This window comes from Sprattus sprattus, assembly GCF_963457725.1.
Source record: "Sprattus sprattus genome assembly, chromosome: 7".
Lineage (NCBI taxonomy): Eukaryota > Metazoa > Chordata > Actinopteri > Clupeiformes > Clupeidae > Sprattus > Sprattus sprattus.
Window position 1 is genome coordinate 32,569,584 of NC_137926.1, and position 25,655 is coordinate 32,595,238.

The 25,655-nt window shown below is 41.2% G+C and overlaps 1 protein-coding gene across 1 annotated transcript; it reads left to right on the forward strand.

Annotated features, from left to right (window-relative positions):
* Nucleotides 1–288: 288 nt before the first annotated feature.
* erc1a (ELKS/RAB6-interacting/CAST family member 1a) lies at nucleotides 289–22,671 on the forward strand (the record flags this gene model as incomplete). Its single annotated transcript, XM_080842084.1, has 16 exons — nucleotides 289–984; nucleotides 3,568–3,945; nucleotides 4,790–4,864; nucleotides 5,549–5,704; nucleotides 5,820–5,987; nucleotides 10,545–10,712; nucleotides 11,109–11,246; nucleotides 11,558–11,698; nucleotides 15,261–15,401; nucleotides 15,632–15,825; nucleotides 17,294–17,378; nucleotides 19,040–19,171; nucleotides 19,361–19,521; nucleotides 20,316–20,463; nucleotides 22,300–22,395; nucleotides 22,645–22,671. The coding sequence occupies 16 exons, from the start codon at nucleotides 289–291 to the stop codon at nucleotides 22,669–22,671; spliced, it is 2,904 nt and encodes a 967-aa protein (XP_080698210.1).
* Nucleotides 22,672–25,655: the final 2,984 nt, after the last annotated feature.

Genomic DNA, 25,655 nt, shown 5'->3' on the forward strand with positions numbered 1-25,655 from the left:
GTTGTGCTGTTGTATGGTATGCTTTGTCATCCAGAGGATACATCACCTTTTGAGCTTATGCTTACACTGGCCTTTCTTGGTTTCAGATCACAGATGCCATGCAAGGAGGTCTGGAGGAATTTGACTTTAACTTCATCAATAAAACATTTAATTTAATGTTCAAAGAAGAAGTGTTCCTTTAAAAAAATGTTTGGAGTGGTTTAAAGTGAAGAGCCACCTTCCATATTTTCACTGACAAATCATCTGGTATTTGTAATATTTCCCAGGAACCTTTCATAGCTAGCCAACATGTATGGTAGTGCTCGCTCAGTCAACAAAAATGACTCCAAGGCCAGCCATGGTGCAGCAAAGAACAGCCAGAGCTCAGGACGCTCCCCTCGACTGCCCCGTTCCCCTCGCATAGGTCACCGGCGCACCAATAGTATGGGTGGCAGCGGTGGAGGCCCAGGGGGTGGGGGGAAGACTCTCTCCATGGAGAATATACAGTCCCTCAATGCAGCTTATGCCACCTCTGGCCCCATGTACATGAGTGACAATGAGGTAGCCATCGCCACCACCTCTGATCTGCCCAAGAGCACAGTCACGCTGGCACGCTCCAGTGGACGGGTGCCCTACGGGGTCCGCGGAGCTATCATGGGCAGCACCCCAGAAATGGCGGTTGCACTTCCTGGTATGGCAGTGACCCCCTGTGATACTATGGGTTTCGCGGAGCTCCATGCGGCCTCCACAGTGCCCCACTCCCTGCGGCAGGCGCGTGACAACACCATCATGGAGCTGCAGGTGCAGCTGAAGGAGGTGCTCCGGGAGAACGAGCTCCTGCGGAGAGAAGTGGACATCAAGGAGAGTAAACTCAGCTCCTCCATGAACTCCATCAAGACATTCTGGAGCCCCGAGCTGAAGAAAGAGCGTGCCTTGCGCAAGGATGAGGTGGCCAAGATCTCTGTGTGGAAGGAACAGTACCGTGCTCTTCAAGATGAAACGCAGGTAGGCATGTTACAGTGGTATTTGGGTTTCTACAAAGTGTGTTAAGTGAGTGCATCCTTAACCAATGTTTGAATGTTGGCTGAGGATAGTATGAGATGATGGGTTTCTCATTCTCTCATGGCACATGCAAGCATGTTAGAAGATACAGATAAAAATAGAGGTGTAATGGCAACAAATGAAACCACATTTGTGAAAGACATTGAAGTATCTCAGGAAATTCAAGATGACAAACATAAGTGGAGCTATGAAATAGCACTGGATGCTTTATATGTTCTGTGTAATGAGTGAGATTGTAAAATGGCCTCATGGGAAGATGCACAGTGCAGTAAGCAGTAAGCACTGGGAACCTAGGACAGTGGGAGCCAACATGCATCTATTTACTCTCTTTCCCAAGGTGACCACAAAGATTGTGTTGGTACATAGTTCCCAAGGGAAACTTAGATATGAACAGAATTTCAATAGTTTGTTTTATTACACTACATGCAGTATAGACACCAAGGACATTAACAGTTATGAATTAAATAACACTAACGATGTGTTTAATAAATAAAGGCTAGTGTATTAGACTTTTCATTTAGCCATGGCATTGCAAAAATACCTTTGTTAAAAAAACAAAACAGAAATTGCAATATATTTTTAACACAACATAGGCAGTAACGCAGCAGAGAATGCACTTTAAATGGCACCAATGTCTGTTACACTAAGTTTGGTAAGATTATATGTTTGGTTTTAGGTGAGACAACCAAATTAAGGCTTTTGGTTTTCAATCCAGCCAATTGGTAAATAACATGTTGTCCTCTCAGTCTGGTGACAAGACTATACCTTTAAAGTTTAAACCAACCATTGGTGCTCATGGAGATGACAAAACAGGAGGCAGTCATGTGTCTTAACCCTACAGTTGTGTGTTTCCAGCCAGTCATTCCTCTCTAATGGAAGATGACTGTTTTCACATTTCCTCCAGTCCCTTCACCCCAGCTGTCTGGTTAATTACCCACTCAGGGAGCCCCAGCAGGACTCCTGGAGACCCAGCACTGCTGTGGGCTAATCCACTCTCTCCAGTTTAATACATTGATTCCTCTCATTTCAGTGATTAGCTCAAATATCATCATAAGAATAGGACCTCCACAGTGATTTGGCAGTTGCCAGCTTTTTCTGTGACAAATATTTTGAAATCATGGTGTCAATGCGTTACTGTCAGGAGGAGGACATGTAGACGTGCAGCATCTGTTGTAATTGGTGACACGTGTTAGCACATTAGCATAGCTACCCATTTTAGAAAGCAGAATAATGTGGATTTGACATGCATTAGGACACATTCTATCAGAGGACAGTAGGCGGTGAGCATGAAGAGGATTGTGTAGCTTCAGTTGTTTGTATACTCCAGTAAGCGCAATAGTGTGTGCCAATGCTATGAGTCTGTTCTGTTCAATACACATGCCATTCAGAATGAACCTTTCGCCAGTCCCAGATATTTCTCTTTTCACTATTACCATTATTTATGCTACAGCTGTCATTGGTAGCCTGGTAGTCTAATAGTTGATAGTGTAAACACAGTGGTAGCCTTGCACATTGTATGTAGGTTATGTTCAGGTTTTTGCGGATGTTTTTGTTATCTCTTTCTCGTAAATTGCTCATCGCTTCCTGCTTGGTTACCATATAGTATTTGCTCCCAGTTTTTACAGCACATTACAAATTATTAACACTTAAGTAGATAGTATCCAAATGTTTGTTGTAACATTGACAAACACAAGCCTATAGAAACAAAACAAATGGACAGATTGGTTCAACTCAAAATAAATGAAGACCAAATATTATTCATTTACTTTTAAAAATTGAGTAAGACCATGTGGTTTCGTCGTCAAACTACTGGGTCACTGGGTGATACCTCTTCCGTTAGTTCCGTTAGTTAGATTTTATTATCCGTGAATAAAATATTTCTGCAAAACGATTTATTATGATGTCTGTCCAACTATGTATGTTACACCATGACATAAAGTTACAATGAAAATTGTTCAACCCCCTTAACCTTCAAGGTATTCTGGTGTTGTGAGAACTATTCAATTAAAGTATATGAAATTTGGACTTAATAAAACGTAAGTAGTAACTGAAAGTTCTCCAATAAATGTCTCCAGTTTGTCTCTCTATTGTCACGTTTCCTTATCTGCAAAAGCAATTCCACACTGCCACTGATTTTTTTTACTATTAATCTAACTTAAAGACTTTCTGTAGGCTTTAAATCTGAGGACTGATATGGCCATGACATTCCTGGTCCAGTTACCTGAGCTAATGTCTAGGATCATTGTCTTGCTGTAAAATCCAATGGTAAGCAGGTTCCACTGTTCACAGAGAAGGCATCATTTTACTCCAAAATGACCTGATATTTAAAAGAAATCAAGATATCAGTCAAATGGTCAAGGCTGCTCGTTCCCAACTTAAGATGAAGCTGTAACAACAAATACATTCATGTACGAGGCCAGGATCTGCGTTTTTTAAAGGCTGTGTTTGGAATTTATGCGCATATAGGGATCATAATCTAAATCTCATTTGTGCTGTGTTTTTATGTTCACCACTTATCATGTTCAGCATCTTCAAACCAATATGCAAGCCCTGCAAGCAGAGCTGCGCATTCAGCGGGACTTGAACCAGCTCCTCCAGCCACCCAGTGAGCCCCTGGCCTCTGAGCCGTCAGAGGAGCATGAGCGCCAGGCCCGAGAGCTCTTCCTGCTGCGCCGCACCTTGGAGGAGATGGAGCTCCGCATTGAGACCCAGAAACAGACGCTGCTGGCCCGTGATGACTCCATCAAGAAGCTGCTGGAGATGCTGCACACCAAGGGCCCCTCAGCCAAGGCCAGTGAGGAGGATCACGAGCGCACCCAGAGACTGGCTGAGGCAGAGATGCACATGCACCACCTGGAGAACCTGCTGGAGCAGAGGGACAAGGATATGGCTGCACTCAGGGAGGTGGGCACACTGATCTCTGACCTCTGACCTCACCTATACAGTGACCACATCCCAGCTAACACACTTAGAGTAATCACCTATACAGTGACCACATCCCAGCTAACACACTTAGAGTAATCACCTATACAGTAACCACATCCCAGCTAACACACTTAGAGTAATCACCTATACAGTGACCACATCCCAGCTAACACACTTAGAGTAATCACCTATACAGTGACCACATCCCAGCTAACACACTTAGAGTGTACCATACTGGGTAGTGTCTTGTTCTGCAGTGGGTTGTTCGGAAGGGTGCATTATATTTGTAATAGCATTTTCCGTAGATGACTTTGTTTGGAGACACTAGAGCCTAATCCGAGCTTTTTGCAAGCTGGGATACTGCTGTGGCAACTGTGTATATCCAAGCCATTTCATGTTAGTTTTATTATTTGAAGCGAGCATGGGTCTCTAAACGCTCCAGATGTCTCCAATGGCTCTAGCCAGGCTCACTGAACAGCATTACAGAGAGCATTTTTGTTGATTGGCTGCTTCAACCAAATCAGATGTTCATAGAAACCAATTGGGCAGGATTGAAATGACAGTCAAACTGAGAATGCAAGTGCTGCTGAAAGAGGTGCAGGGAGGGGTGATAGCTAGTAGTGAGCAGGTATTGCATGTTCTAGCAGAAGAACTCAGTAGCACAGCGTGTTACTGTTAGTTACCCATTTTTACGATTTTAATCTTCAGATTCTTCCAACTTTGCATTAATACCAGTTATCAACAAGTCATATGATAGATCACATAACTGTGTATAGAGCATGTTTGTGGGGTAAACTGTATGAAAATGTATTGCTGTCTCTAGGAGCTGCTCCGTCGCTATGAAGGAACACCAGACTCAACAAAGACCAAGGCACTGCAAACAGTCATTGAGATGAAGGTGACACTGTTTATCTCTCTTCAGGAATGCACACCTTAAGTTTGCTTACGTCTTTAAAAAAATGATCTCCTCTGCTATTGTTTTTGCCATTTTTCTTTTTTCCTTGATTTTACTTTACTTACCTTTTACTCCCAAAACTGTTAGGCATTCCTCCAGAATAAGCCATAGGTGTGGAAGCATTCATTAAATATGTGCACAGGAATTCTTCACAGCTACTGGAAAATTGACAGTGCAAAACTCATCTGCCATTGCGTACTATATCAGCTAGAGTGAGCTACACATAGCTGCTTGCATATTTCTGTCTTTTTTGTGTGTGACATTCTTCGTCCTTGAGGGGACTCAAGAAAATCCTCCAACGACAGGAGACAAAGACAAAATATGTATTATGGTGCCATTTTAAAGAATATGAATATTGCAGGCTACTAGTTTGAGCTTTTCAAATTAATGGTATCCTCATGCAGAATTTCTAATCTCATTGTAAAGATTTTTAAGAGACTCTGAGATACACAATTTACACAATTGTGTCCTTATGAAAAGTTAAAGGCCGTTACACTTATGTAAAGGTAGTTCAATTAGCATACTAAAGCTTAAGAACAGATTGAATGTATTTCAAAATGGGTTAAGAAATACACTAGTGGTCTTGGTCAAGCCCTTGTGCAGTGACACCCCTGTGTGCCTCCCCAGGACTCTCAGATCTGCTCTTTGGAGCGCGGCCTGCGGGAGCTGGAGGACCAGGTGATGATGCTACGCTCCAGCAGTGCCCTCACCTGTGAGGAGCGCCAGGAGGAGGTCAAGCAGATGGAGGTCTATCGCAACCACACCAAGTTCATGAAGAGCAAGGTAACTCCTGCTAATGAATGAATGAATGGGTTCCCTAGAATGATGCTGTTCTGTGGAGGCTTTGTGATTTTGGTAATTCTTTGGTAATTTCTTTGGTAATTCTGCTTTTTGCCAGATGGATCAAGTGAAGCAGGACCTCTCCAGAAAAGACACTCAACTCCTGGGATTGCAAACCAAACTAGAAACATTGACAAACCAGTTCTCAGATAGCAAACAACACATTGAGGTGCTCAAAGAGTCACTAACAGCTAAAGAACAGCGTGCAGCCATCTTGCAAACAGAGGTATGATGACATTGGAATCATTAGTATAAATTGGCATGCCGAGAGTCTTACCAAGCAGTCTCACATCACAGTTGAAATCACCCATCACAGTTGAAATCACCCATTACAGTTGAAATCACCCATCACAGTTGAAATCACGCATAAATGAAAGATTACGCTGTCCTCCGGTAAAATCGTCGGATGCCCACGCTTGGTTCAAGTTAGCTTGTTCAGAATAACAGACTTGTTGAAGACGGCTTAGCGAAAGAATGTGTTTATTCAACCACATGCCACGGTCAGCTCCATACAGCACAAGCATGCACAAGGCACGTCTGCTGCTGAGGAGTCGGTCTCCTTGCTTCTTCTTCTCATTACAAACATTGCAGATACATTTATACTGTAGAATTAATGTATGGTTTAGGGGAGGGAATGGGTGTATCTGGAGGTCAAAAGGGGATGTCTAGCTTACAGCTACAGGTAGGGCCATATGGCCATATGGATGCTAATCTTGTCGTGGCTGAAGACAAAAGTCAACTAATGTCTCTGGCTCGGAGACACACAAAAGCTCGGGACCAGGTCTGATGGCCCATCAACATAGACAAAAGGCCAGGTGACATATTGATAGCTGTGGCCTAGTGCTATGCAAACTATATTGCACAGGGTTGTTGAGATGTAATCATATTATGTGAAGTTATGAAAATGCCTATATCTAACAACGCATTACATTTTTTTTCACGCATTACAGTAGCTTTGGTACATGTCGTGAATCATCCTTATGACTTTAAAAATAGTAAGTGTATTTCTCGAAAAAAATCGTACAAATGGAACCACACAACATATTACAAATTAAAGCCTGTTACTTGCTCAAAATGCTTAGTTTATGTCTCAAAAGTAAATATCTATGTCAATGAACATGTCTGTGCCATCAGAATGAAAAGTCCTTATGTCATTGGTTAGAGTGATGACTGATGATCATAGACTTTTCACCTTCATTCAAAAAATAAATTGTATTGTATTGAAGAAAAGAATAGATGGAACTAACAGAATCAAAATAATTTGAGGCCATTAAATCATTCCTAGTGGTGTTTATGTGCCAAAAAATGTGATTGGCCCAAATGACTACATCTAGTCCTTACAAAACCTTTCACACTCTAAGATTGTATGTACTGTTACTATAAGCCCAAGGGTATAAATCTGACTGAACACCTTGTTCAGCACATAGGCCTACTGTTGCTGTAAATCTCCCCTATGCTGGCCTGGCACATCCTCTTTGGCTCATTTCCAACATTTTGAATACATTGAATCAAGCCTTATCATCAATAGTAAACCATTAAGGTTCTAAAGACAAGCAACTTATAAAATTAGCATATGCTCAAAGAAACAATACAGTGACTAAAACGGATGTAATATATACTTGACAAACAATTATAAATTATTTATCCATTTTGCATGTCATGACTTACTAAGATACCAAGATGTTTTTGAGGATGTCATCATTCAACAGAGAAGCTGCTTCATTTTGATCAACATGACATATGCAATTGATAACGTAGCGTACTTCAGACAAACTCATTTGCATGAAGGCACTAAAGCATTTGCAGTTTGTTCAAATGAAATCAGGTGCACAAGTGACTTGATGATATGGGGGTTGAACAAGAAGTTTTGACAATTTAAATTCTGATCTAACAAATGTACCAAAGCAAATTAGTGACGTGCGGTGAGGTTACTAGCTGATGAGGCACAGAAACCGGAAGTGATTACGTCATTCCGATCTCTAGTTGATTAAAAAAAAATTGAAATGTACAGTACTATACATCATGCATGTATAAATGCATATGGTTTAAAATTTGTCATCTGACCAGGACTGAAAAAACTTGATGTTTTATTGTTTTATTGTCTAATACTATTTTTTTTTTTTTTTATTATAAGAAGTTATGCGGCTCAACACTCAACTGACTTGTTAACCTAACTTTTACAAGGCTAAAGGCCTACAGCTAAACGTACAACCGGTGTGCTAATTGAACTTTTACAACCTGTCAAATAAGATATTAATAGTATCAAGCGAGCGTATGTAGCCCTCCCACCAATGATGTGGCTCATGTGACAATATAACTACGGTTGTGGGATGCTAATTTAAATGACTCGGACTGAGTTTTGAATTTGCGGTTTAGACAAAAACAGTTACATATTTATTTACACAACATATTAACAAGCAAACAGTTTAACACCGCAGACATAGCACACAATACCAAAATGTTCTACTGACCAGTATAATTTAAAGTTGGTGCACTTTCGTTGGAGCTCGTAACCATCAATTAGAGGTGAAACAAACGTAATCCACCCACGACTATCCGTATAGTTCAGTGGAAATCCGTTGTCTTCACCCGCGATTTCCCTCCTCTTCTTGAGCGAATGCAGTCAGTAGTTTAGCTCAGGAATAGCACCTAGTCTGCTCACAACTTCAAGGCATTTTCCCTGAGCCAGCAGCCTTTAGCGAGGTTCTTGTTTCGCATGAATATGTAGTCCCGTTGGGAAACGTGAAACACTCATGCAAATGTCAATACCTTCTGTCCCGTCGTTTGAAGCAAACCTTTTAGCTCCGGTATTGGTCTCCCATTATTAATCATTTCACGTTTGGACTGAAGGTCCAGTTTTGAGAACTGCTTCAGGTTAGCAATGCAATCTTCCATTTTCGCTGTCAAGGTCAAGTAGAAGTGAAGAAGTCCAACGTCAGATTATATACCCGACAAGTGACCTCTCGCTCGCCCCCTTCACTGAAGCAGTGGTACTGCCTGCCTCCCTGAAGGCGGCTGCTTGCTACAGCGTTGGGGGTTAACGGTTGCGCAAAATTTACTCGGTGCAGTTCATGCTCCAAAAGGTTGCGCGTGTTGTCATGAGCCTGCCATTTGCCTGGCAGATAGAAAGCTGTTTCCCTAACAGAAAGTCTGAAGCTTGAAGTTCTTTTCAAACCTTTGCTTGGGTAGCACTGTTAAACTGAGCAGACATGCAGACTACATTTGAGTAATCTCATCACGTAACATTCGTTTTCTAAAAACAATCACATAGTATTGCATGTTTTACTGTGGTAGAAAATACGTTAGCTTAATGCTAACGTATATGGAAAATCCTATAGACACCGCGCTAGGTGTTAGCATCAAGTAATTCACGTTAATGTTTTTGTATGAGCCTGACATTTGCTCTGCAGATAGATAACAGGTTCCCTAACAGAAAGTCTGAAGCTTGAAGTTCTTTTCAAACCTTTACTTGGGAAGCACTGTAAAACTGAGTAGACATGCAGAATATTTTAGTAACCTCATCTCGTATCATTCGTTGATAGAATGCAGGCTGCGAGGCTCGCGTAAGGGCTTACGTAAAAAATGACGCAAGTCTAGAAAAAGGGGCCGACGCACGCAAGACGTAAAGGCCCTTGCATGCTTCTAAAGGGAGCATGAATTGCTAGGTGCTTACGCGTTGCGTTGGAGGTGTTGCCAAGCAATTCACACCCAGAACAATAGGCTTGCGTAAAATGGCGCAAGTCTAGAAAAAGGGGCCGACGCACGCAAGACGTAAGAAGTCGCGCAAGGGTCGCGCAAGGGGCTTGCGCGGCCTCTTGCGCTTACGCTTACGCTTACGTAATGAAGCATGAATCAGCCTTAAGGCCCTTGCATGCTTCTAAAGGGAGCATGAATTGCTAGGTGCTTACGCGTTGCGTTGGAGGTGTTGCCAAGCAATTCACACCCAGAACAATAGGCTTGCGTAAAATGGCGCAAGTCTAGAAAAAGGGGCCGACGCACGCAAGACGTAAGAAGTCGCGCAAGGGTCGCGCAAGGGGCTTGCGCGGCCTCTTGCGCTTACGCTTACGCTTACGTAATGAAGCATGAATCAGCCTTTAAGAAGTCGCGCAAGGGTCGCACAAGGGCCTTGCGCGGCCTCTTGCGCTTGCGCTTAAGCTTACGTAAAGAAGCATGAATCAGCCTTAACAATATTTTTGCGTAAAACCCAGTTTGGATAGATTGCGCAATCCTAGGTGCGGCACTGCCTCCCCTGCCCATAGACACCAATGCATCTCCCTTGACGGCACGTCCATGTTCATTGGCTGATCACTGTCACTGGGAACCGGAAATGCGCAAATTCAGCGATTTTGATAATAAAAATGCTCGAAATGATTGGAATCATGCAGAAATGACACTCGTAACACAGATAACCACAGAAATATGAATATTTATTTTATAATACATACATATATATTATTATTATATATATTTTTTTTAAATATTTTTTTAATATATTTTTTTTTTCATTTTCAAAATGACTATGACTGCACGTCCCTGGTAGAAATATAAGAATTTAGAACTGCAACCAATAATTGCTCTTTTAAGCTCAACTGAAAACATAATGTCCTGAACCTGCATTTTTTTGTTATACCACATGGGGGCAGAATAAGTGCACAAAAAAAGTCTGTGTCCTGTGAAGGTGTGGAAAGCATTTGCCTATGGGGTAATATTTAACACCCATAACCTATCGAAATGGTGGTAACCCTGTTATTTCTGCACCCCGATTTGACTTTCACGTTGGTAGGTGGATGCTCTGAGGCTGCGTCTGGAGGAGAAGGAGAGCATGCTGAACAAGAAGAGCAAGCAGATCCAAGAGATGTCGGAGGAGAAGAGTACCCTCAATGGGGAGATCCACGACCTCAAAGACATGCTGGATGTTAAAGAACGCAAGGTCAATGTATTGCAGAAGAAGGTAAGATCTTAGACAAGCACAAGCAAGTCATCTATCAAATATTGTTAGACACAGATGATACATCTGGTGTAAATATGCAGTCTTCTGTCATTCTGTTATCTGTTCTATCAACAATAATAGCCTGATACAGGCTATGCAGTTGTGAATCTTTTAAGTATTAATCTAAATGTTGAAAGCTTGGATTCTTAATTCACTAATTCAATTCTAACCACCTACTTTTTTTTCGCAAAAAGACAAAGGATATATTCACTTACTAGCTTTTTGACAACAAAACTGTAAACTGCAACTTTAAGGCAGGACTTCAAGTGAAGCTCTGATATATTAAAACAATGTTATCATGCAAACAATGTACGTATATCCTAAAATACATATGTCTGCCTAATGTTCTGTCTCCAGATTGAGAACCTCCTGGAGCAACTCAAAGACAAGGAGAAGCAGATTGGCAGCCTTAGGGAAAGACTGAAGTCTCTCCAGACCGATACCTCCAACACAGATACTGTGCTCAGCACCCTGGAGGACTCCCTAGCTGAGAAGGTCTCTCCACACTACATTCAGTTCTTATGAGGACTTTGTATGGGTGTTTTAATGTATGAATGAATACTTTAGTTTGTACTGATACCCTCTCCTCCTACTACCACTACATACCTTAATGGTTATTGGGTATGAAAACATACAGTACATAGTAGTATGGTAGATTGTATGTTAGTGTTTGTGTTCTGTGAATGATATATTCTTCACAGAATAATTAGAATGTATATACTTTTTATGTTTTGAAAGCTTTGTAACATTATATCTGACATTTTGGTTGATCCTTTTTCAAATTGTGGTGTGTGTGCTGGGTATAGGACCGCATCATTGAGCGTCTGAAGGAGCACCGGGACCGCGAGGAGCGGGAGAAGTCCGATCAGATGGACACAAGCAAGAAGGAACTGAAAGAGCTCAAAGAGAAGGTGTCTCTCCTACAGGGAGACCTGTCGGAGCGAGAGGTGAGATGAACAACTGCAGAGTCTAGTGATGTGCAGTAGAACTGCACACTGGTGACTTTGGAGTCTTTCCCCAAAATGTTATTGTATTATCCTCCTGGTAACCAAGAAAAATGAACAAAATAGCTCAAAAGAGTGAGAGGGTACGCATGAAAAACAAATGTCAACTCCAGAGGACCCAAGTCCTTGGCTTGGTTCTCAGGAGGATATAATTAGGGATGGGTATCGTTTGGGTTTTTTCCGATACTGGTAATTAACCGATACTTTTAAAACGATACCGGTGCCTAAACGGTGCCTGAACCGATACTTACCAAAAAAAAAAGCACAAAACGAGGATTGACGACATAAAAGAAAGGCTTTTTTTATTGCCAAGGCCAATTTTTTTCTTCAAATTGAACAATATATTAACTGTTTAAAGTATACTATGAATATAAATACATACAAAACACTTGGCTTCAAACTACAGCTTTAAACTATGAATATTATATTAACTGTTAACAACAGTTTATAGTATGCTTAAATAAATATAAATAAATACAAAACACACACACACACTCTTTACAGACTACAGCTTCAAACTTATGAGCATATTTGCCTTTGGAGTCAAACATGTATTATTTAGTTTGCATTTATTTCATAACATTTCACAACTTTCTGATTTGTTTATACCTAGCTATCTTTTCTATCTTGTTTATAGTTAATCTTGTTACTTGAACACAACGAGTGCGTGAAAGTGTACTGCCCCTTTAAGAGACTATGGCTATAACCGGTACCTTTAGTTTGCGGTTGCAGATCTGCCCAGGACTCTTGCCTTCTCTCCCCTCTTTACACGCGATTGTTTTATTGCATTTGCTGCACGTCGCGGTGTTTGAATCTTTTTGTGCGAAATACAGCCACACTTTTGACCATTTACCTTTCGCTATTTTCTCTTTTAAAAGGTTGATGGCGAGCTCTGTTTGTGCTTGCGCTGTTAAATGCTGCCTGCTTCACTGTCATAAGACTCACTGCATGAAATGTGGGATTTACGACAGTCTTCGACCCTGTGTATTGCCGTAGAAGCCCACATTGGTGTGAAAGCCCCCCCCCTTTGGCCAGGCCTAGGTTTTGTTATGTTAATTGAATTGACCTGGATTGAAAACAACTCCCCACCCCGTCACTGCTTCACTGATTTAAAAAACCTGAAAGTCGCAGGTTCGATCCCCACTAGTGGCAACCATGGCCCAAGTTGCTTAACGACTGTTAACGACTCTTAATGACTGTTATCAGAGTAAGCCTGACTCTGTATAATTACATGCCAGAAACTAATCTCAAGAACACTAAGGTGAAATAATAATATATAAGTTAGGAACATTACACATAGCCTAAGTTAAAACTTTTAAACACATACCACCATAAACATGTGAGATAATTCGACCAGAAATATTGAAAGACAGCTAACTCACTGCTTCGTCAAATAAGACAGATCGATGGTAATCAATGGTAATGGTATGGTGTTATTGAAACTTACTACGTGTAAAAAAGACTAGAAATTGAACGTTTATTATTCGAGTCTAAAGTTTCTAATGTTGCCTCGGGCGCCTTTAAGTGAACATAATTAAAACTTCACCTAAGTCCACTAAACAATTCACAATTCCCACGCTCCAGTAACAGAAGATAAATACCCCAGAGGAGGGAGGAATGATAAACCAGTTACTTGGTCGCACCGATGAGCTAAATCCTTACCAGCAAAGTGGCTAAGCGGTTAGACACAGCACCACTAGGTACACAGTACCACTAACCTGAAGAGCGCAGGTTCGAGACTCGCGAAGCTCGCATAAGATTTCAAAATCTACCTGAAAAGACACAGGTTAGATATTCACGAGTGGCAAACATGTCCCAAGTTGCGATATCTCAATATCAGAGTAAGCCCGGCAAAGTAAGACTGAAGAAGATAAATTCACATTTCTAAACTTTGCTTTGGTTCGCACCACATCGCATTAGGACAGGGATAAACGCTTTTAATAACGTGCTTTCAAATTCGATGATGCCGGTAACAAGCCAGGCTTCCCGGTTCCATCTAAATAGGCCTAATAAAACGTAAATTCTCTCAGCAATTGAAGACGTATGAGTTCTTATCCTCATGCATATCGCTGCAGATTAGGCTAATTCATTGAAAATTGTAGAAAAATGATTTGCAAGCCAGTTAGACATAGCTAAGTGAAATGTTTGAGCTTAGCTATAGAATCTTCCATTTTCGCAGTCATGGTCAAATATAAGTTTAAAGGTTTTCACTGAGGTTTTTTGTCAGATCAGCAGGACTAAATAGGTTCTACACTCAATCCAGTTTGTGAGATATTGAGCAATCTGCTCGTGCCTCATCGTCTTGCTGTCTTCTGTCTGTTTGAACAGGACATGCGCAAATTCAGCGATTTTGATTATAAAACTGCTCGAAATGATTGGAATCATGCAGAAAATACATTTATATCACAGACCAGTAGAAAATATTTATTTCCTTTGATCGTTATTTGTTTTTTTACTTTAATGATGACAGGTCGTGCTCTCGCATAGAAACGTGGGCTACTAATAGGCATATGCTTAATCAATTTGTTATTTCATTCCCTGGATATTTAGCCTTGTTTTTGCTTTTGAATGAATAGAAATATGTATACAGTTACATTATTGGTTTATTATTGTCTACAGTGTAGTCTACTACACACATACATTTTATCCTTGGCTTTAATCTGATCATATTTATAGAGTGGTTCTGTGGACTTTAAAGCACTGATGTGACAGTTCACCTGGCGTGGGTTTGTGTGCGTGTCATGATGTGCGTCGGGGCGATATAGGGGCCTCATCCTGGTAATTAGCCCCAGGCCTCAAAATGTCTTAATCCGGCCCTGGGTACCGGTTGTATAGTCCCGGTGCCATATTGGTACCGGTTCTTGGTACCCAACCCTGGATATAATAGGAGTGCCATTTACGTTTTGCAGGAAAATATTTCATTGTAAATGATAACACGCAATCTTTGTTCAAACGTCATATTATAGATCTTTTCTATGCTGTAAATCTTCATGTGTTTCTTTAATACTTTAAAAATAATTCCTTATAACTTGTTTCTACAGAATATTCACAACTGTAAAACAAATTTGTCATAAAGAAAAATATTGGGCTGTTGATTGCATCATATTTTAGCCTTTTGCGTCCTTTCGCTTTTCTTACCTTTTTCCACTTTTCTTTTAATTTCTTTGCTTGATTGTTTCATTTAATTTGTCTTTAACCTTTTAAATAAATATTAATTTAAATTTGATACACCACCACTTTATTCCTACAACAACACTAATCAGGCTAGCAACCCAGAGCTATACAAGACTAACATGATGCTTTCTCTGTTCTTTGTGGTCATTTGTGATTGCCAGCTTCATATGAATCAAACACACTCTCTGTCTCTCTACTGAGGTTTGAGACAAATATGGTATCCATGTACAGCACCAAAAGGATGGAGCTATAGAACAGCTGGCTCTTTCAAGCAGTACTTTTAGTTGTATGTGTTAATACCTGCCTTGACATGAGAATTCCTTCTTCACAGACCTCCTTGCTGGATCTGAAAGAGCATGCCTCCTCCTTAGCCTCGGCCGCCCTGAAGAAGGACTCCAAACTGAAGAGCCTTGAGATCGCCCTGGAGCAGCGCAGGGAGGAGTGCAGCAAGCTGGAGAGCCATCTAAAGAGGGTTAGAGTGGCAGACAGACATGATCATGCTCAGCACTCCCCAATGCACACCGTTTTGAATGTCCTTGGTTTGGGATTATTTGTAGTGTAGGACCAGGCTCTCATTGGAGGTCCTATATAGCAGATAATATAGTTCATGTTTCAGATCATTTTAGAGAAACTCATCTTTTATAAAACTTCCATTGTTCTTGTAACACAATCCATGTGTGTGTGTGTGGATAATCGGCTCAGGCAAAGAATGCAGCTGCTGATGCACAGGCCAACTCAGAGCTGTCTGAGAAGATCGACTCTCTGGAGTCAGATGTGACCAGACACAGAGAGGATTCTGGGAAGGCCCAGGCCGAGGTTGACCGTTTGCTGGAGATCCTGCGTCAGATGGAAAATGAGAAGAATGACAAAGACCGAATAATCAATGAGCTGGAGAGGTCAGTAGAGAAAACCTTTTTCGCCTTCTTGGATTCAAAAGGTGATCACCACAGTCCAAAGCTATTCAATTTGTGACTGTGTTGAAGAAGACCTCTTTAACCTTGTGTACTGTTGATGCTGTGAATGGAGGATCCATAAACCCTAACCAAACTACCTATGTTATGAAGGCTGGCAAGGCCCACGCTTGTTTACTAGTCTGAATAGTCTGAGGGATGCCTCACTTTGTCTCTTTTTCATCAGTGTCATCGTTATTATCAGCAATATTAACACAAAGCTGAAGCCTAGAAGCTGAACCTGAAATCCATTAAATCAACCAATGTGTTTAAACATTATTGAAATCTGAAGCAACATTCCACTATAAAAAGGTGCTCCTGTAGCTTCTTTATATGAGATTGTAATAGGTTTTCCTGGGTAATTATAATGGATAATTGTAATGGGTTTCCCTGGGTAATTGTTATTGTAATGGGTAATTGTAATGGGGTTTCCTGGGTAATTGTGATGGGTAATTGTAATTGAAATAGGTAATTGTAATGGGTTTTCCTGGGTAATTGTAATGGGTAATTCTAATGGGTTGTCCAGGGTAATTGTAAATGTAATTGGTTGTGGTCCTTTTTCAGGGCAATTTGACTACCAAGTTTAAGAGGTGCATTGCAGGCTGTGTAAGCATTACAGTTCTTAAAGCTACTAGTAGGCCAACTACCACTACCGCTAAAGTGTTATTCATCATCACTACTACTACAGCTACCTCTACATTTATGTCAGCAGGATCCTTTTGTTAATTAAAGATTTATTCAAGATGTTGCAGATTGTCTTTCGCCCCTTTGGATTCACTGCTGAGTTACCTCTCTCTTCTTTCTGATTTTTAATTTTTCTTTCCTCTATACCCTTTCCTTGGCAAATTGTCTAGTGTGACATCGAGGTTAGTGGACATCCCCATATCCCCTTAGTTGTAGTTCTCCTTGTGCTAACATGTTTAGTACTTCAACAAAACTCTTCCCCCTTATGGCTCAAACTGGACATATATAGCCCTAGCCCTTCTGAGCCACACAGACATAGACTGGACTATTGGTCCATATGGTCTTCTGCATGGCTTAACTGTCTTCCTGTGTGCAGCTTTAAAACTGTGAAGACAGATGACTTCCCTTCAGTTTGTCATTCAGTAGACACCTATGACATCTTACCCTCTCAAGGTCCTTGGAGGTCTTTCCAGACCTGTTTAATGTACATCCCATTACACAGAGACCAACATCAGTAATTAGAGTGATGTGAGCATTACAATTAGCATTAAATTGTATGATGGTGTGATGGTGTAATACATTTGATTGTTCAATCAGCGCAGTGCAGTTTAGATTGACTTTAAATGTTTGTTGAAGGCAAACTAATGATATGACCCAAAGAACCAAGACCTTCATCATTCCCCTCTTTCAGTGTGTCCTTGATGAACTCGTCCCCTGTGCTTCATTCCAGGCAAATCAAGGAGCAGAGCAAGAGGGCCAGCTCCCAGAAGCACGCCGCTGAGAAAGGCAGGAACAGCAGTGACGGCCCCCAGCAGGTGATGGATTTAGTCTCAGGAATCAATCAGGATCATAGATGAATGAGTATGATTGTGTGAAAGATGCCCTTCAAAATAGACCCTCCTGTGGATATTTTATATTATATCTAATCTTGTCCCTTGTATATTAATACATACAGTATATGACACATATACAGTATATGTGTGATATGAGGTCCAAATGTATATTCATTCAACATTGGATTTGGGAAAGTTAAGAGATAAAAGTAACTGGTTACAAATCCAGCACTGTCATACATTTTAGAGCTTGCTGCGCATGATCTGCACTTAAAAGAAAGCTTTGGAATTTTTTGAAATGGGCCTTATTCTTGTATATGTAATATAATGTAACTAGGGAGACTTAACAACCTAAATCGTTCCAGTGACCAGTATTGAATTAGAAAGCTAAAACCAGCAACCGCAAAACAGCTATACAATGAAATCTCTTAGCGGCCATCTCTAGCTTGTTTTGTTACTCCTGTTGCGAGTAAAGTTAGCTAGCAGACCTTCTTTGCAGCTGCTTGTGCTAAATAAACTTGTCTACTCTCGGTGAGCAGTGCCGGCTCTTTGCATCGCTGCCTTAAGAAAAGAGTTTGGTGCAGGAGTCATAACTCACAGAGAGAGCTGGCATGTAGGGCAGTGTAAGAGTAAGAGAATGAGAGGAGTATTAGAGGAAGAACAAAGAAGACTTAGGGTTTTGTTTCCCAGATCAGGGGCGTGGTCCAGGTGATACCAGGTTAGAGCTACTTTTACAGGAATTGATTGGAGAAGAGGTGTGGTTGTTCATGTAATGGCATACATTTTACAGTAAGAGGCTAGCCTGGATACCAGACCGAACCCCGCCCAGAAATGTTTTGGTCTGGAAGTTCGGTCTGGCACTGCTCCGAAACAGATCTAGCCAATCAAATTGTCAGGGCAGGTTTTATACGATGATGGACAGATGGTCAACCAACGCTTGAGTTGAATTTACGGTAGATCCGAAATCGTACCAAGAATGCGGCGTCTCGGGAGCCTGTTAGTGGGAAATATTTTAATTAAGCTATCCACATGACTTTGTTATGTCTACATTGACTCGGTTGTGTATGTGCAGCACGAATGTTGCAGAGTATTGTAGGTCTTAACTATAGCTCTCTAGACCATTAGTGTTAGGTTATTGCTAAAGCTTAGACCAAAAATACATTGAAACACATAGTAGCTAGCTAGCCTCGTTGCTAATAAGTATAATGTGAGCATGCATATCTCACAGATATTGACAGCGCATTCATTTTGAAAGAGGAACAGAGAAACGCGATTCAGGCATTTGTCGATCGAAAAGATGTTTTTGCCGTCCTTCCTACGGGATCCGGTAAAAGTTTAATGTATCAGATGGTCATACTACGTTGCCCTGATTGGTTAACTTCTAGGTATCCAATTGAGCGAAGAGGCATTTTCTTTCCTGGTTCGTTAAAACACGCCCCATATTTACAGCTCAATGGAGCAGTATCAGACTCATCTTCTGACTAGAATTATGAGTATGACATCGTCAGGCTAGTAAGAGGCCATTTTAGTCACAAAATGAACAAATTCATCTCAGGAATTCCAATGGTACATACAATTGCCTCTTACTAACGTTGTAAATAAACTCTTATCTAAATCGAAAGTCATCTCCTTTCTCTTTTCAGGATTCTCTGCGGCTGAAGGCTGAACGCATAGAGGAGCTGGAGGAGGCCCTGAGGGAGAGTGTCCAGATCACGGCGGAGAGGGAGATGGTGCTGGCTCAGGAGGAGTCTGCACGGGCACACCAGGAGAAACAGGTCTGTCACAGACATACCCAACATGTGTCAAGTCAGGAAGAACAAACAAGATGTCATACATAGAAGAATGTCAAACTATGTCTGCCTGAAACGAGCATTGAGAACAGCAACATAATGGTGGGTGTGTAATCATTCGTAACATCTGGTTCAGTTGCATTTAGATTAATAGTTGCCTTTTCCTTTGGGAAGATGGAAGAACTGCTCGGAGCAATGGAGAAGGTGAAACTGGAACTGGAGTCCATGAAAGCTAAGATGTCATCTACCCAGCAGTCTCTGGCAGAGAAGGAGGCTCACTTGACCACACTGAGGGCTGAGCGCAGGAGGCACCTGGAGGAGGTGCTGGAGATGAAGTAAGACTTGTCTCCTGTATCCTACTCAGAATACTCCTTGAAAATAAGGAAAAACAAACTTGGTTTGTCCTCAACAAAAGACAGCTTAAATATTCAGCCTAGAACCATCTGTTGGAGTTACCCATAAAGGAGTCTTCATTTATAAAGGGTTCTTTATAAAATGGTTAAACAAAAACTGCTGAAGAACATTCCAGGGTTTTGGGAACACATTTTTACCCCAAAGAACATGTAGGACTTTTCTTATGGTGTCTTCCTCACATTCATTTGTATCTGTATGAGGAGCACTAATATAATACAGTCAAAGTGTATGTATTGTAATGGTTTTTCCGTTAATTCCTTAAAGTTCCTACATGTGGAAGATCCAGAAAGTCTATTATATTCATACATACATACTTTCAAAATAAGTTAAAAGATCAAAAGATGTCTGTACTGGATCAGTAATGGATAGTTATAAATATTCAAAAGGGGAATGACCGCCTCTTAAGCAAGGTCAACATAATAAGTGAATTACTATCAGACTTGCATATTCAAGTCATTACATTGTTTCTGAAACAACTTCTTGGCAATACCCTTGGTGTATAATCTGGTCCATGCACTTACATAATCTGAAAATGTTAGTGCGGAATGCCAGTAGACTTAATGCAATGCAGATAAATGTTGGTCACATAACTGATTGAGTCTGCTTCAATCTCCTACTTGTGTAACTGCTACCAGAGGGTTAAGCCATACGTGTGTACGTGTGTGTATATATTGAAAATGGTGACTAACATATAGAATGTACCTTTGCATAATAGACAGGAGGCGCTGTTGGCAGCTATTAGTGAGAAAGATGCCAATATTGCTCTACTGGAGCTGTCCTCCTCAAAAAAGAAGAAGACACAGGAAGAAGTTTCCCAACTGCGGCGAGAAAAGGACCGTCTGGTCCAGCAGCTCAAAATGCAGGTACAAGCTATCAGTCAGACCAATCAGGTACAAGCTATCCCATGAGTAAGACCAATCAGGTACAGGCTATCCCATGAGTCATGCCAATCATTTCGGGTAACATTGGACCTCATTTATAAAACGTACTTACGCACAGAATTGATCTTAGACTGTGCGTGCGATCAAGTACAGATTTATAAAAACCGTCTTAGACGTAGAAAAGAATGTATCTCTACGTCTGGTTTCAGTTTGTGTAAGTTCATTTCCTTGTGGCAATACTGGAGTTCTGCAGGAATTCAGAACTCTCCGAGCACAGACAGCCGACACGCAGTTTCATCATCATCATCGTCAGCACCACCGTCACCATTTGGGCTAGTGGTGAATTAATGTTTCGCTCAATAAAATCAATTAAACTATTAGAATAATTCACACATGAATGAGATTCACGTCTTATAGGTATTCCGTTTTAATTTCAGAAGTGTAAAACAACAAACTACCAGAGGGTTAAGCCATACGTGTGTACGGGTGTGTATATATTGTAAATGGTGACTAACATATACGTAGAATGTACCTTTGCATAATAGACAGGAGACGCTGTTGGCAGCCATGTAGCCTATAAAAAGTCTAATAGTGGCTTAGTTTTCTGTATTGGCATTGTTAGAGGATATTGCCAACTGCGCAATAAGGAGAGAGGGGTTTTTTTCGTGATCGCGCAGACTTTTTGACACAGGATGATGTATGGCTGATAAGCAGGTACCGCTTGCCGAGAGCGTTGTGCCCAAATGGCCTCTCGTCTACAGAGGCGTACCAGATGCAACCAGGCCATCCACGTTCAGGTTTTGTCGTTTCTTGGATTCCTGGCTACAGGAACGTTCCGATGAGAAATCGGAGACCAGTCAAGCAATCCCCGTCATCATTAAGAAGAATTTTGCCCAATGTTCTTCGCAGTACTATCCCTATGCCCGCAATTTATTAGATTTCCATACAGTGCCCAGGAACAGCAAATTGTGAAAGAGGATTTCCTGCGTAAAACAGGGTTCCCAATGTATTCTCATCCAGATTGCGCACACTCAGACAGCCTAGGAAGCCCACTTCAATACAGCATATGCGTGGTCGGTAGTGGAGCACACAAAAGCCATGGTTCTGCGGACGCAGATGCAGCTTCTGGGGCTGCTCGTGCCGTAGGTGCTTCGGAGACGTGTCTACTACCTGACAGGCTTTCTCACAATGTTTTGGCCCGTATCTGCTCTTCCATCAGCAGAACGTCGATGTCAGCCTCACTATAATTCTTCTGTTTACATGTTTCTTTCTTGCTTGCCATTGTCACAGAGAGTTTGTGCATTGAGGATGCGCTCTGTTTGTGCATTGATAATTAGATTAAATAGGGGCGTTGTGAGGGCGGAGATTCAGTTGCGCACAATTCCACAACCATTTCTGATTTATTATTAAGGATTGGCGTACACGTGTTTTTTTGTGTGTACATCCGTTTTCTGTGGATCTCACTTACGCTCATTTCAGAAAATGTCATGGATTCTACGCAACTTTTTATAAATGAGGCCCATTGCCTTACCTCCTCAATACCAAAATGTTCTTAAATGAAGGTAATATGGAGTTAACTTGCTTCTGTTGTAAGTTTTCTTTTACCAATATCCAAATATTTATCTTCGAAAGGGTGTCCATTTGATGGTTGTCCATTTGAAACTATCGACATAAAGTACTGACGCCTAAAGGGTTATGACCTCTCTGCATAAACCATGACAATAATGAGTAAACAATTTTTATTATTTACTTGCCATCAAGTCTCATTTCCTGCCTTCCCTTCCCTCACTCTTTGTGACTGATTTCTACTTTTGGCAGACTCAAAACCGCATGAAGTTAATGGCAGACAGTTACGAAGATGGACACCTGAAAACACAAGCCAACCAGACCAATCACAAACCATCTCCTGATCAGGTTGGTGACAGCTGCATAGGGTTAAGTATGTCCGTCATGGCAGCTGAACAAGTCATGTGACTTAAAAGGCAACACATTAGTTTTTTTGTTGTTATTTAAACATGTTTTTTAGAATGGAATGACTACCTGATAAATATGCTGTCATTTCAGCTTTGTGGTGTAGACTTTAAGGCCTGGCCATGATATTCACTCTTTCTTTAGGTCATACTAATCTGTTTTTCCTATGCTTTTCACATGGCCAAAACCAAGGATGATGAGGAAGGCATTTGGGCATAACATCAATTTTTGGAAGGGTGAGCATGAGCCCGTCAGTTTTCAATTGGATTTTTGATCTCACTTTCCTCATGCCTGATGCATATGATGCGTATGGAACATCTAGCACAATTGGCATACATGATGTACTGTATAGGTCGCTTTCAGGTAGCCTCCTGTCTCTAATGTCTATCTGCCAGTCTGCACATAGGATCTGTGACTGGCTCCAGTGTAATTATCATTTCAAAACAACTTGCCAAATATTTCTGTTCTGGCTCTACATCAGGTTTGGAGTGAGAGTGGCCATAAGACCGTACCATCCTCTGCCTTCCAGACAAGAGAGTCATCTTCTGTTGCACCTCACCCTGCTCTCATCTTCACTTCACACCCGACCAGGAGTGTCAAACTGTATTTATTTGCACAAAATTGAGGTGGAGAGTAGACAGATCAGTGTCAAAAATCAGTGTTGGTCCACTGTATTCATATAGACCAGTAAAGGAGAACACACTCTTGACTGGGGTGCAGAGCCTCAGTCTTTAGCTGTTGTACCCTCTTTGGGAAATAGTTAAAACCATTCCGATTAATATTTGAAGTTCTGAAATGTATCAGGGAGGACCTTTCATTACCCTGGAGTAAAATGTGCTGTGTAGTCAAATCAGTGGTGAGGTTACAGAGTTTGTTTTGACTGGGGCTGATCCTCTCAGATGGGTTTGGGCCTTAACCTGAGCCGTAACACTGGCTGGGACTTGTGTCAAGTCAGGCCCCTGGGGCCCAGGAGCCTGAGGCAAGGTGCACTCTCTGTCTGTAGCCAAAGTCAATGAGATTTTAGATTATACAATAATCAAAACAACCAATCACAACCAATCAGGTGTCACAGTGTTGTTTTGCATGTCCTAAGAGTTTTTACACATTCCCCAGACTCTGGAAAAAAAATAGGTTGTCTCTCACCTCGAGTATAGTAGATCCTTGCTACTTTCTCTCCTTTCATGCAACTCATGTGTAGCTTGTGGGCTTCAATTTCATGGACTAAACATTGGTGCATTTGTTCAAATATAGCATACTTCTTTGAGTGACTTGTGCAATGATTTTTATTTGAAATAGTGGTTTTCCTGTACAGTATGTGACGTTGTGTGAATATGCCATTGATCTGAGACAGGACGGAAATGCAGCACTTACTAAGGCTACTTGTTACACAGACCGTGCAACAAAGTAGCTGTTGCATTTCTCACTGCAACATAATTACTGAAAGTAATATGATATATTTTGACAACTGTGCCACTAATTTAGACTTTGAACATATAGCCCTGTGTGTGTGTGTGTGTGTGTGAGGAGGAAGATGGATACATTTTCTTTCGAGATCAGGGGCAAAGTAGCCTTGCGCTGCCATGCCACAAACTCTATACATTCATTGTAGTCTGGACACCCTCCATAAGGATTAGTTATGGGTTAGGGGCATTGCTTATCAGTGGAGACTAATATAACATGGAAAGTGATTAGATCAGCTTGTATCAATCATACTGAACCCAGCAAAGAGAAAAATGCCACGTCCTTCTTTTCAAGACACATTTTCTGCTAAGGTGTTAGCAAATGTATCCATACTATCCATTACATCTGAACACACAAAAAACAGACACCATTGCAGCATCTGTGTGAATCCACTACAAGCACAGCCATAGTTGTAAGGATGCGCTGGTTTTAAAATGCCAGCTCTTCCTCTTTGTCATCACCTGAGACCCTCTTCATGGCTCTTCACAGATTACTGTAGTAGAAAGTCTACTAGTTTGATTGATTCTCATTTGAGGGTTTCCAGACTATACTCACAACTGGGAGGCAGCTCAATTGGTCTGGTAATGCCAGCCTGAGGGCAAATAATTCCAGCATAGAATCAGTAATCAGCCATGTGTAGAGCTGACTTCAGGCCTGGATATATGCCTCATGAGATCACATTGCTGGATTGATGTGCTTTCATGAATGGAAAATATTAAAGGGTCTCCTCTCTCTCTCTGTCTTGAATCAATCTGTCTATCTCCCTTCTCTTTCTCTCTCTAAGCCTCCTGCCCTCTAGATCATTTATATCTGTCATTTTGGCCCAGTGCTGTATCTTTGTGTGTTGTGAGAGAGTGCAAACTCTTGTAAAACAATGTAAGAAATGTGTGTGAGTATTTTGACTTGTGTAAATATGTACATAAATGTGTCTGACCTGTGTCCTTTATCTGTAGTTTCTTTATTTATTATGTAAACCAAGTGAGCCATTAAACCTTCAGAGCGGAATCAAAACATCTTTCTCCCCACTGGAATGACACCAGCAGGATTTCTAAATGAAGGTGTTCTGGCAAAAATCCCTTTAAATTTCAGGTTCAGTTTTTGGGTCTGTAAATCTTCCCATTTCTCTCTCAGTTAAAAGATCTCCTTTAGATCTGTAGAACACTAAAAGCACCTTCCCTTATGTGTGTGGAAGAACTCTAGAACACTAAAAGCACCTTCCCTTAAGTGTGTGGAAGAACTCTAGAACACTAATAGCACCTTCCCTAAAGTGTGTGGAACAACTCTAGAACACTAATAGCACCTTCCCTAAAGTGTGTGGAACAACTCTAGAACACTAATAGCACCTTCCCTAAAGTGTGTGGAACAACTCTAGAACACTAATAGCACCTTCCCTAAAGTGTGTGGAACAACTCTAGAACACTAATAGCACCTTCCCTAAAGTGTGTGGAACAACTCTAGAACACTAATAGCACCTTCCCTAAAGTGTGTGGAACAACTCTAGAACACTAATAGCACCTTCCCTTAAGTGTGTGGAAGAACTCTAGAACACAAATAGCACCTTCCCTAAAGTGTGTGGAAGAACTCTAGAACACTAATAGCACCTTCCCTAAAGTGTGTGGAAGAACTCTAGAACACTCATTTGCATGCCTCTGTGTGTGGGTGTGTGTGTGTAAGTATAAGTGCTTGTTTGTATGAAGAATTGGGAACATGTTACATAACCTCAAAAGAAACAATTAAAGCTA